Source organism: Colius striatus, chromosome 20 (assembly GCF_028858725.1).
Source record: "Colius striatus isolate bColStr4 chromosome 20, bColStr4.1.hap1, whole genome shotgun sequence".
NCBI lineage: Eukaryota > Metazoa > Chordata > Aves > Coliiformes > Coliidae > Colius > Colius striatus.
Window position 1 is genome coordinate 7690030 of NC_084778.1, and position 13589 is coordinate 7703618.

General features: G+C 45.0%; 1 protein-coding gene across 6 annotated transcripts in view; it reads right to left on the reverse strand.

Annotated features, from left to right (window-relative positions):
* The window catches only part of COL26A1 (collagen type XXVI alpha 1 chain), a 176289-nt gene that overhangs the window by 48217 nt on the left and 114483 nt on the right, over positions 1-13589 (reverse strand). For 4 of the 6 annotated variants that reach the window (XM_062012562.1, XM_062012558.1, XM_062012559.1 and 1 more), the window contains exon 4: positions 11625-11666. The exons of the other annotated variants lie outside the window; for them this stretch is intronic. In XM_062012562.1, coding sequence (XP_061868546.1) covers positions 11625-11666 — 42 coding nt within the window. The remainder of the gene's footprint in view (positions 1-11624; positions 11667-13589) is intronic. 6 annotated transcript variants of the gene reach the window in all.

Sequence of the window (13589 nt, forward strand, 5' to 3'; positions counted from 1 at the left end):
GAGTGGTTGGACCTGATGAATGATCTTAAAGCTCTTTTCCAACCAAAATGGTTCTATCACCTCTGATTAAGGGCTGAGCCAGTGCCTCCAGCACTGTGGCTTTGCAAACAGCCATCAGGCTCCAAGCCCACAGCTTCCACTCCAGATGCACTTCTCCAAGTGACTGACAGCAGTGAATGACTGACTTCAGGTGCCTCAACTAATTTGGCATTCCTGCTTTTGCAAGGCTGGAGCACTATTTGCATAATTGCATGATTAAATAGCTGGACATTTCAGCTGCTCAGGGCTGAAAGCCCCACAAGTCTTCAAATTCTTCACTCAAATTCAAATTAGCAAGGAAGGTGTGATAATGGCTTTATATCCATGGGGCTCTAATGATTTCAGCACCATTATCACAGTGGCAATGAGGGGAGTAAAATAAAACCCCAAATCAGGCCAACTTTCACCACAGGGCTGTGGGTTGGAGTTTTGTGCAAAACAGCAAAGAAACCTCTTGGCATCTCTGCCCCATTTCTCAGCTCTGACAAGCCACACTCATTTGTATACCCAGAGTCTCTGCAGAATATTAAAAGGGCTTTCAGCTTCCCTACAGCCAGATGCTCTGTAGATATAAATTGCACAGCTCAACTGAAGTCAAGGGATCAAGGCTTTGTCTCCCTTTTTCTTGATGGATTACTCCAAAATTCATATTTCAGAGGGGAGGTGGAGGAGGTGGTTTATAGCATATGAAAGCAGAGAGAATTCTGGAATCACAAAGCCTTTGTTTAAACAAAGAAAAACTTTGCAGACAGTTTTTTCAAGACAGTATTTTGCCATTACAAGACACTTCAACCTTGCAATGCAATGAGGCGTAGCACACTCACTCAGGCTTTGGGACATAAGAATCCCATTTGCAGCTCATGCTTCAACCTGCTTGGGACTCTACACAACACATTTTCTTTCCATCCATTGTTACTGTAATGTTTCCCCTGTAAAGGACCCAAGGTCAGAGGATGAAAAAGCACCAAATGTTACATACACACAGAGAAATAAATCAGTATACTTGATTTTTTGTGATACAACCTGCCTGGCAGCTCTTTTCTCTCTGTCTAATAAAGTCCATCACTTTCAGTGCACTTTTCAGAAACTGCCATGCACAAAGAGGACAAACTCAGTTATCCCCAGGGCAGGGAGAGCAAACCAGAGCCACAGCAAAGCCATGCCAACAGCCCCTGTTTGGGAACAGCTCCACAAAACACCATGCAACAGTTTTAATTGTGGCAGCAACTGTGCAACCAGGACTGATCAGAGCAGTCCCACACCACACTGTTATGGTCTTCCAAATCAGTAACACAAAACTTGAATGGGTCCAGTTGGAAGGAAATGTTGTCTTTCAAAGGGAGGAGGAGATCAGCCTTTCACAGTTAGTAGATACCTTTCTCCAGGTCAAGTTCAGAGCAGTCTCTCAACAAATTTGGAAGAGCATGTGAGAAGTCAGCTAAATTAGGCCAGGCAACTGTGTTTCTTTGCAAAGGGAAAAGGATGAAGCTCAAAACTCCCAAGGCAAGTAGGAAGCACTGTTAACTTCTACTGTCAACTCAGTACCCTGCATATTATGCACCAGCAATGTTGTATCTGGACACTCTTGAGATAAACCCCCAGACCACTGACCTCTCCATCCAATTGTTGCCACACACATATGCAAAGTTTAGCCAGAGAAACAAAACAACAGCAACACTTTCAGACTTTGACACAGAAGTAAGTTCAAGTCAAATTCCCCAGCAGGAACATGAATGCAGTTCTCCCATGCCTAGGTGGCCCTCAGTAGGGGACAGCCAGCCTGTGCTTGCATCTCCACTCTTCTTCAATTTGTCTGGTGTGACCCTTCCAGCTTTTTTACATGGATAGTGAGTTTCCCTAAGTAGTTTATGTTCTGGTCCTTTGCAAAAGCTTTCGCCAGTGCTTGTGAAAGATAACAGGCCCAAGCCATAAATCACAGCCAACCTGGGATCTGTTTTTTCAACATGTTTCCTCTAATGAGAGTCAGATGTTGGCTAGATAGACTTTATTAATTGTATTTGTTTAGAACCAGTCATGTCTGTTGCTCTCTAACAGGGTTTGAGCATGTGAAAGGCAAAGGGCTGATAGCAGCTGTGGAGAGGAGGAACACTTGTGTCACCTGGTAGCCTCTGGTCTGAAGAGCAAACAGGAATCAAAGGTCTGGAGAGCTGTGGGAGGGAAGGGCTCAAATCCTCATAAGCTGGAGTAAGAAATGGCTTTTGTTAAGGGGAAGCCCTCAGAGTGTTGGTTAGTGTAGGATCACTAAGACCCTCTGTTCACTGCCATGATACTGCTTGTGTGCATTGCAAATTTTCACCTTCTGGCAAGGACAGTGGCAAGAGAAGGGCCCCAGATGGGCAAGGGAAGGGCCCCAGATGGGCAAGGGAAGGGCCTCAGATGGGCAAGAGAAGGGCCCCAGATGGGCAATGTCTCTCAGCTGGGACAGACAGTCCAGGGCATCCAGCTGAGAAAAGAAGAGCTCATTAGGTCCCATCCTCTCCCCAACATCTCAGCATGTTCATCTGCAACGATGTTTGCATGCTCTAACCTAAGCACACACAGACTGAACACGCACAAGGTACAACTCCACCTTAGAGCTTTGGATTTATACAGCAGACTGCCTTGTGTTCCCAGCACACAGAGACCAAGCCTCACCCATGGGGAAACATAGAGGGAAGAAGGAAGGATGGAGAGAGACCATCTTCCTTTCTGCTCTCTTTCTGTGTCAAACAACTCCCAAAAACTAGTTTTCTCAATTTTGTCACACTGTTCTTCTAATTCCAACTTCAACACCAGCACTGACAAAGGCTCACAACATTTCCACTCAGCATGACCATTAACATAATTCAACTCTCTCACAGATAAGGATCGAGAGGCTCAGAGGAATCTAAAGATGGCCTCATGGTTTTGTTCCCTGCCCCAGTTTTCACATCAGCATTTTGCAGGATGGAAAGTTTTATTTTCACCTGTAAATTGAGAGCTGTTGGGCTGCCAAGCAATGTGAAACAGAACACCTACAGAATATTTTTGCCTTTTTACCATCATTCCAGATAATTCACCACCTCTGCTAGAAGACCCTGATCACTGCCAAAATTTCTCCATTTGTAATCTCTCTCTCATACCTCCACTATAATACCCTTTACTCTTAACTTTACTGGCTATCTTTAAAAAGCAGCTCCAATTTCCTTTCTTAGGAGAACTGCTATCTGGTCTTTTTCTGCTCATAAAATATTCACACTTCATTTTCATGTCTATTTTCTTCTATCTGCTTAAACAGGAAAAGCCTTTTTTTTCCTCCCTCTGAATAAGCAATAAATATATTTTCATTATCACTATATTTTGAAGTGCCTGAAAAAACAAACTGAGCAAAAGTGTGTGAGAAGAAAGTTCAAAATACACCTTTGCAGGAACAACTACTAATTGAGAACCCCCATAAAATTTGGTGCATAGTTTCAAAGGGAAGGGGGAAAAAAAAGGGTTCCATTTAAACACTTTTTGCAATATTTTCTCCAGATGTTTCTTTTAAATGATGTTCATAGTTTCTCAATGACATGTTTCAGTCTCAGGGTTTGAAATAGTGTTTATTTCAAAATTCAACCTAAATTAAAAATGAAATGAACTAATTAAATGGTCTTAAGTGAAACTAAATGGTTCACTTTGGGTCAAATGAAATAATTGGGGCTGACCCAAAGCCATATTTTAGTTATTACTTCGTGTCAAAAGCTTACAACATTTCACTTTCTTCCAAATAATTTTTCCCTCCATCTCTTTTTTTTTGTTTGGCAAATGACCTCAAAAACCCTCCGTTATTCAGCCAGGTCTATTCTTCAACAGCTCACATCACTCTCTTTGTTGTATTTCAGATTTCACACATGCACACTCCCACACCACTAACTAATTTTATACTTAATTGCCCTCAGCCTGGGGATTTGTGCTTTTTCACAGTGACAAGGCTCTGGTTTGCAGGTTAGGCCTGTGCTGTGTTAGCATATGGAATTAGATTACAGTCATTTATTCACAGGCAACCACAAGCTGTGAGATCCATGTTCAATCTGTCTGTATCTGTCAGGGTAAGGTTTAGCAGGGAATGGCTGGATTTTGATGCAACATGAAATGTATTACCTATCATTTTTAGAAGCACCAAGGACATTTTACTAATGTAGGCCGCTAGTTGCCTGAAGACTGAAGTAACTCTGACAATAAACACTTCAGTATGGGTTTGTTAAGCCTTACTGTCTATGGAGCTGCTGAGCACGATGCTCCCAAGCAATGCTGGTGGTACTGTGAGTGCTCACTACTTCTGACACTGTCCAAAAGAGCCCTCCTGTGAGCCCTTTACTCCCCTGCTTCACCTCTCTATCACTGCAAGGCCCTAAAGCACACTGAAGCAAATAAAAAGAAAAAACAGAGACACACAGGGAGTACAAACAATATGTATATACAAACTTCTCACAGCAAGCCAGGGCTAAGTGAAAACTAGAGTAAGAGTCCCCAGACTAAAAGGAAGAAGCTCGCATACCCTGCTGTGGAGGCAGCTGAGGGCACAGGGCCTACAGGGGCTGGGGCACATTCCCAGGGAAAACATTCCTCCTATAGCAGCTCTGCTCCTCACTACACCAAGATCACAGAATCCCAGAATGGTGGGGGCTGGAAGGACCCTGCAGAGCTCATCCAGCCCAACCCCCTGCTAAGGCAGGTTCCCCTTGCTCAGGGGGCACAGGAACGTGTGCAGGTGGGTTTGGGAATCTCCTGAGAAGGAGCCTCCACACCCTCCCTGGGCAGCCTGGGCCAGGGCTCCCTCACCTCAGCACCAAAGGACTTTCTCCTCATGTTCTAGTGGAACCTCCTGTGTTCCAGCTTGTGCCTGTTACTCCTTGTCCTGGCACTGGCCACTGCAGAAAAGAGACTGGCCTCATCCTCCTGACACCTACCCTTTAGGTATTCACAAGCATTCATAAGGTCCTCCCTCAGTCTTTCTTTCTCCAGGCTAAATAGCCCCAGGTCTCTCAGCTTTTTGTCCTGAGAAAGCTGTTCCAGTCTCCTCAGCATCTTTGTAGCCCTCCACTCGACCCTCTCCAGAAGTTCTCTATCACTCTTGAACTGGGGAGCCCAGAATTGGATGCAATAATCCAGTACTCCAGCATTTGATACCCACCACTACTAAACCAGACTCATCTCTCCATCCCCTGATCTATGCCATGGAGTGATATTTAACGTGACCTGACTCGTCCAAGCACTCATGGGAACCCCACTACACTTGAAAGTTCATCTTGAATTGAGATGGTCTCACATCCCTTACAGAGAGACTGCTTTTTCCTACTGGGAGAAGCAAGCAGGGGGAAAACACAGTCAAAATATGGTGTAATGTAACATGAAATAAAGACACAGACAGGACAAAAGGAAACATTTGAATCCAGGCTCACTGGAAGGTCTGGAGGGACTCTTATAATATTGGTTCTGCACCTGTGTATCGCAGGTCAGAGAATCTCTCACAGTCTCGAGCCAAACGATGTGTGCTTAGCTGGAGTATGTCTTTCAGAAAGACACTCTAGAGCCAGACAAGCCAGGGTTCTTTAGTGATCTGCATCCAAAGTTAACCATTGTACAGGAAAAAAAAGAGCATCTTGTTTCCAGTTTGGATTTATGACATTACATTCTACCTCTGCTTTAAGTTTTATGACACTTCAGCCTGAAAGGCAGCAAGGCACCTCCAGGGTTAGACACCTCCTCCCTGCACAAAGTCCCTGTAACCCATAAACACCTTATGTTCAGGATGCTTACTCAAGCACTAGTGCTTCCTCATCCAGAACATTTAGCACTGGCTCCCTTTAGCCAAGACAAAGAAATTAGCTGAAAAACAAAACAATTGTTTAAGCAACTGAAAAGGATGGTCTGAATTCAGAAGGACTTGGCTCACTGAGCATCGTAATACTCCATTTGCCCATGCTTTCTACAACACCCATGCTTTCTGCAGCAAATGCACTCTGATGATGATTATTACTACTGCCAGCAGCACTGTGACAAAGTTTTGATTTCCCCAGCAACATTTCAGGTTCAGCCACTGTGGTTTGTCTGTTCTGCCCCACTTCACTCCTCCCTGAGGCTCTGCACAGCACCTGACAGCCCTTTTTCAGCATACCATTGCTCTGCACAAGGCTAATGATTGTCAGCCAGCACTTGGGAGCTGGTGTGAAACAGTTCAAGGATACAAGATAGTCAGGCCATTACTCTGCCTGATTCTGCTAATCACCCTTTGCTGGCCTTTATCTAAATCCTCCCAAGCCCTGCAGTGTCCTTATGGATCTGAGCAGCAGAAAGAGGAATCCTTTCCATATTTCTCTGCAGCTGCAATGTTGTTCTCTGAGACACCCAGGGACACTGAGAGACCCAGCAAATCCCTCATATCATCTGGTCCCCATAACACTTGCATCAGATTAGTGGCTAGCACAAGGCTGTGCTATGGACTTGTTTTGTTTTGTTTTTGTTGTTTCCTTGTTAACTTCTGGGTTAAAGAAAATTAGCACAGGAAATATCCACTTGGGGTTAGTCAGGCACATTTCAGTTTCAGGTTTTTAACTCTTTGGAATAGCTACACCAAGTCACTTCTCTAACGTTTGAGAATGAAAACTCAGAGGATATCCATCATCAAAGTGTTTCCTGGCATTCCTGTATCCTGTTACTTTAAACCAAAACTCACCAAATGCTTCCCCAATCAGGGGATCTGCTTGTTTTCTAATGCGACTGAGCCTTTATTCACCATTTGCCTATTTGTGCCTTCTCTGATTTATGATATCTACACAATAAGCACCATGGCATGTGTCCCCTAAGAGATATCATCCTGGTGGTAGTTTGAATAGATTTTGAGGTTCTAGCTGCCTCCACCTTGAAACTCTCAAGAAACCCACCTTAAATGGCAAATTTAGACCCATGAATGAAGGCCCAGCATGTGGGGAGATTTCTTCTGGAACATGGCAAGCATTGGGTAAGGCTGGCCATCAGCCAAGCTTCTCCCCCATGCCTGTCACCCCACACACTCAGCCTCAATATTGTCTTACTCTTACAGCTGTGCAGGATTTGACAGTGAATTTTGACCCTCCCTCTGAGCACTGATATGAGACAGGGAGAGCAGCCAGCAAATCCAAAATGGACAATTGCAGAATGGTGTGATTTGTCTGCAACACACCAAGAAGGAACTGGATATCTCCAGAGACACCTTCACCCTTCCCAATTCCACACCTTCACAACAGCTCAGTATCAATAATCACTTCTGAGCAACCAGACAACACCACACTGGCAAATAAGTTCTGGGCAGGGCTTTGAAATCACACAGCTAGAGCATAGCTTGAGAGGCTCAATGCACAGTCACTGGTGCCTGCTGACACATGACAACTGTGGCAACAGGGATGATGTTGGCCCTTTGCAACAAGCACGGGGCCAGATCGCAATGGGAAGGAGCAATCAAAATTCTCCTGCAGTCAAAGGAATTTCTAGGTTTTGCACCCATTGAGAGTTTAGCCTCAACAGCACAATCAAGAGACATGAAAGTGCTTAATCAAATAAAAGATTTTAACTGTTTAACTTCATCTTTCTCCATAAAATGTGTCTGGAAGACACTCTCAAACACTTCACCAAAGTTAACTGCTCAAATCCAAACCGTTGCAGCCCACAGATCCTTTAAACTTTGAGAACTGGTTTAATGCTGAACAGTTGCCAAGCTTTCATTTGCTTGCAGCCACAGGAACAGCTTTCTTATCAATAAATGGGGATTCCTGTGTATGCAACACCCTGTAATGGCAAGGGAAATGCCTCAGTCAAATGCCTCTGCTTTGAGATTGCAGGCAGCAAAAAAAGTGCTAAGTGTAGCTACAAGCCAAGCAAGATGCACACTCAAAATAAACAATGGAACAGTCCCCTGCCAGAAGTGTGAGGACAGACAGCGTGGGGGATGCTATAAAAACATCCACATTTGCTATAAATTGCTGTGCTTCCAGACCCAAGACACTACAGCTTTCCTCAATGAGAAATAACTGGGCTACCTCCAAAAACTGTTGGTAAACGAGGACTTGAATGGTGACAATTGCATCAGTACAAAAGCAATCTCCCATTTTAGCCCAATTAGTGCTATGCTAAATCATCAGCCCAGGCCTTGCCTTTTGCAGTTGAAAGAGACACATCTGTGAGGCTCTTCTGTTGCATGTGGTTTGTATTATACTCTAGCACAATATGTATAAACTAACTCTATTCTACACTTCCACAGCACCTCATCTGGAAATCTGAAAGCGATTTATGAATGGTGGGCATCTGTGACATTTTACAGATGGAAATTGAGGCATGGATGCATTCAGTAATTAGCCCCAGACTTGAGTCAGCTGCAGAACAGAGCCCATTATTTGTTGGGTTGTAACAATCCAGTGTTCAAACACAGAGGGAGACCAGACTTTTCACCCAAAAAAGTGTACAAGCATGCCCAGAAATGCCACCCAAGTCTTGAGTTCAGACCAAGGCTGTTGAGGAATAGTCAGCATGAATGCATATCCTAAAGCACAGCCTCTTTGGGTAGAGAGGTGCCTCCATTCTTGTAATACAAATGCAGGCCAGAAGAAGGGTTAATATGCCTGCAAGTTTGTCTGCTTTTTCCACATCAGTTGATCTAATAAAAAAGATTGATTCTCCCCACAAATCTGGCTTCGCTTTAACAAATCATTTCATTTGACACAAAGGACTATATTCAGATACTTTAAATTCCACTTTAGTCCTTGAAACTAAAGTTTCTGATGGGCTCAATGCTTTGAAACAGCCAATAAGAAACACCAGGCAGAGACACCCACCTTGGGTAAGGGTTGAAAGTGCCTGAGTGTGGCCAGAAGCATCTGCAGATCTCTGTAGTGCTCAGGAGCCTACAAGGAACGTGCCTTTGTTACAGAAGACAGACGGTCTTTTTATGCCTTCTACAAATACAGCAGCAACTCACACTTCTGAAGCACTTCCAGAGCATAAGCATAACACTGTATTACCTTCCCACCTTGCCCAATACAGTGGGCCAGATGCCTGGAGCAGCATTCCAAAGGTAGTGGGACGCAGAACACCAAGGTGTACAAACAGCCCACGACAAAATTCAAGCCCCTGCATTAGAAAACCTTCAACTTCTTTAGCTTGAGAAGTTAGAAAAGCATCTGCAGTTAGATCTCTATTGCAACTGAAAATAGACCTAACTTTTGCCTCTCAGTTGTTCTCTCTCAGTCCTGCCTATGTCAGTTAATATTGCAGTTGAAGGAGATGATTTTACACTGCTCCTGCCCACAAGTCTACTTGTTCTCTACTCATGTGGCATGTTTCCTTTTATAAAAGAGAGGAGCAAATCCTCATCATATGGTGCCACATTCACCATTTCAGAACACTCATACCCTCTCCCCAGATCTCAGAGCACAAGGCCCAACCATTCTAGGGCAAAGAGTTTAGCCTACATCCTAAAAATCATCATATCACTTGGAAACTAAATGACTAAAAGCAAACCATGGAAGGGAACATCTTCAAACACAGGACAACTAGAGGAATCCTAGACCAAACTGCTAGTAAGGAGGATTCCTTGAACAGTTTAAAAAAACCTCTGTATAAAAACCTATCCAATCTCCCTTAATCCCCCCTGTCAGGTTAGCAGAAGAGTAAGAGCATCAGTTGGATTTTGCCTGGATGAAAACTGAGAAGTGCATCAAAGTGCCATGATTTGCAGGGAACAGGACTGTTCCTGTCCTCTATGGATCCAGGGCAGATGTTGAAAAGGGCACAGCCACCAAGGGAGGTGGCTTTGTGTTGAAGAACAAAGTGCAGAGAGATCAAAGAAACAAATCACCCCTTTAAAAAGATAATTCATAAACAAGACTGCACTGTGGCAGGGCCAATAGTACGGACTGCAGAAGATTTCCATGTTAATTTCTCCTGACACAATGTTTTCTCACATATCTTTGGACATGGCATTTAATTTTTTGGCATGGCAGTTCCAGTATGAGGGTCAATGCACTAAGAAGTGCATTCATGTGCCAGGACGTGCCCATGTAACAGAGGAGTACACAATGGCATCCTCAGTGATGGAAAGGAATATGAAAGAGTTCAAAGACAGAAACAAGAACTGAAGGATCTTCCTCTCCCAGAAGGGTTGGGACCAATTTCTCTATTTGGACACCATTTTTTCCCTGATTTGATAAGGATAAGCAAGGACCTGAAGTCATTACCCACTCCAAATGCCCTCTGATCTTCACAGTGAGCTCTGGGAATAGGTATTGGGCATCTTTGGTTTCAGGGTCCCACCCAAGAGATGCAGTGCTGCAGGTTTCAGACACAGCCTTCCCAGGCTGCTGTCTCTGCTGTGCTTGGCTACTACCCACTTCAGCTGTGCCTGGGACAAGTGGCCAACCCTGTGCTGAATAACCACAGTTAATGAGAGGAACATTCTGTAACGTCTATGGGCACAGCACACAGAGATCAACTGCAGCTAGAGCACAAAGCATGTTTCCAAAAGAGGTGGGGGCAGAAAGACAGATGCTCATCTTATTTAAGGCTTCACAGGAGCTTTTGGTCTATGGGACACTCATTTTTCTGCTGAGTGTGTGTTCTGCAAGGAAAGCAAAGAGGCAGACTAGCGTGAGCTCTTCGTACTCTTCCACACCACTGCCTTCAAAAACCATCCCTTTGGAGCAATTCATCCACTCAGCATATGTGCTGCTTCAAAGGTGCCATGGTTTTCATTTTCCACAAAACCTGCACATGGCTATCAGCTACAGACTCCCACGTAAATTCCTGCTTGTTATTGATTCACCATCATTGAAGATATATGGTCAAATTTAAAACCTTGGTTGAGCTTTTGCACATGCACTGGAGCACTTTCAAACCACTATTACCATCAGTTTGGAGACGTGTAGTTCACATACAGGCAAGCAAGTAACTCTCATTCACATTCAACTCTTTTTGTTTTCTCAGGGGAGGCTGTTCAGAGACACCAACACGAGTGGCACAGAGACACTCAGACATGAGGAGTCATCGGGCTGCTGCAAACCTCTGTCCTCATGGGAGAGCCTGTAATTGTAAACAAGGTCACAGCCATCTTCCCTCTGAGCACTCTGCAGCACTCACCTCATCAAGCTAACCTCCTTTCTGCCTCTTGTCACTACAGAACCCCCCCTAGATTGATGAAGAGCATGATCAGGACAGGGAAAACAGAGGGGTGAGTTTTAGTTGCAAGGTGGAAAGCATAACAGGCACCCTGGGAAAGACCCAGAGTCTGTAGAGCCTGGTATCCCCTCTCAGGCACTGATGCAAGGGAGAATCAGAAAAGTACAAGCAGGATGGCCCTTCCCAGATGCTCCCTCTGAACCTCAGAGGAGAAGGACATTTCCAGCTCCCCTTTTCCTTGCCCTCCAGATACTTGTAGGAACTAAGGCAAAGAGGAGGCAGAGACTCACAGACTCCCTCCCATATGCTTCCCCCCACAATCAAAGGGCATCCCTGGCTGCCATGGCCTCCTACCCAGGAGTACACCCCACATTGCTCTTAGACTCTGCTTTTCCATGACATTTGTGTTGCCCACTTACGGTCCTGGTTGGAAAAGTAACCGTGCTGGCGGCCAGAGGAACCTGTGGGAGGGAGACAACGCAATTATCACTGGGAACATGTCAAACCCTCACCCTGTACAGCACTGGTTCAGCAGAGAAAGCGTTTACTCAGCTTGTGGAGCAAAACTTGGTAAGGAATGAATGTCTTTGCTTTCCCTGCTTGGGCTGTTTGCACTCTTGCCAGCACTTCCCCCCTTCCCAGCCGCAGCAAGGCGTGCATGCACACACTCCAAGTGCTGAAACAGCCTGTAAAACAGCCCTGTGCCTCCACTGGAGATGATGCTTCCAAGAAATACAACCACAGCAAAAAAAACTACTGAATGAAACAGGCTGCAACAATCCACTTTGGTTGAGTGTAAAAGTGGCTTGGGGTTGGTTTTGGTTTAGGGGGTTTTTTGATGATGACACTCATTGCCTCAGTTGCATGCTACGACGGAGAAAAGGGTCCCAGGTTCAAGGAAAGGGAGTAGCTGCTATTGGTTTTTATCTGAGGCATGGGAAGAAGAACCCAGCACCTTCCCAGCAGCTGGTGCATATGCTAAAAAAACCTCATGTTTGTAAGAAGAATGGAAGGAATCAAATTGGTCAGCACAGGAGAAGGCCTGTGGCAGTATGGGCACAGGAGAAGGCCTGTGGCAGTATGGGCACAGGAGAAGGCCTGTGGCAGTATGGGCACAGGAGAAGGCCTGTGGCAGTATGGGCACAGCAGCTCCTCCTAATGTTTAGAAAACCAGAGTATGCTTCAGAGAGGGTGTCTGACCCCAGCTCTGCCAGGGCCAGCTTGTGAGCTGGGCCACTTAACTTTGCCTCTAGATGTTTTTCTGTCTTCAAGTGTAAAACCAGAGAAGATGACTCTAAACCGCTCTGAGGCCTGCAAAGAACCTGTGAACCACAAAGCACTTTCATCTGGAAAGCACAGTATATGAGCAAGTCAATACCTACATTTTCTTGCACAGAAGAATAAAAAGGACCAAGAAAAATGCTAAATAAACTGAGGAGATAATTGTCATGGTAACAAAAACCCCCCACAGCACTGGAGGATGATGGTCACACTGAAGTGATGCACATTAGTTGTGATCAGCACACATAAAATCATCTTGAAGACACTAACTACAAACAACTGCTACAAGATTTGACAAGAGTGTGTTTGTTGTACAAGTGTCTAGAAACATCACATAAAAACAAACAAAATCAGATAATTGCTTTGAATATGTTTCTTGTTAGTGTGGGGTCCTAGATGGTTTTGTGCATATGCCTAGAAAGCTGAGCAGCAGGCTTGCTTCTTGTCCTCTACTCATCTTCACTGGGAGGAACAGGAGAAGTTGGTGCAATGATATCAGTGCCAATCTAGACAAGGACTGAAGTCCCTTAAGACCTTCAAACACTCAATAAAGCCCACGTGGATTCCTTTGGAGGGCTGATGTTTTAATCTTCCTCCGACTCTTCTGTGTCACCTCAAGCTTTAAAGCATATAAGCAGTGATAAAGGGCCAAGAGCTGTCCCACAGGCACCAGTGTTACATTCCTCTTAAACCTGTCCTTTGAGGGAAGTAAATGTAGACTTGGCTGCTGGTGTGACTCCCAGCAGCTGCTTCCATCATGCTGGGCAAGCATGGCACATGTGGATGAACTGAACACTGCCCTGAATGGACACCAACTCTATCTTATTCCTTTTTTCTTAAAGAAATTCTATCTCAGAGCGACCTGCCCCAAGCCCCTCATAGGACTGTCAGTGTTGCCTCAGCTGGAGAGGCAATGCCTGCTGCTGGGAAATCCCAAAGGGAGAAGGTAATGGCCATGCTGCAGCCTTTCCTGCAAGGGTTACCAGTGCCAGCTGGCTCCAGGTTATGTGAGCAGGTATTGCAACCTCACCTCTGGCTGCAGAGCAGAGAGCAGGCAAATGGGGATCTAGGATATATCCTAAGCCAGAGAAGCAGCCTGGGTA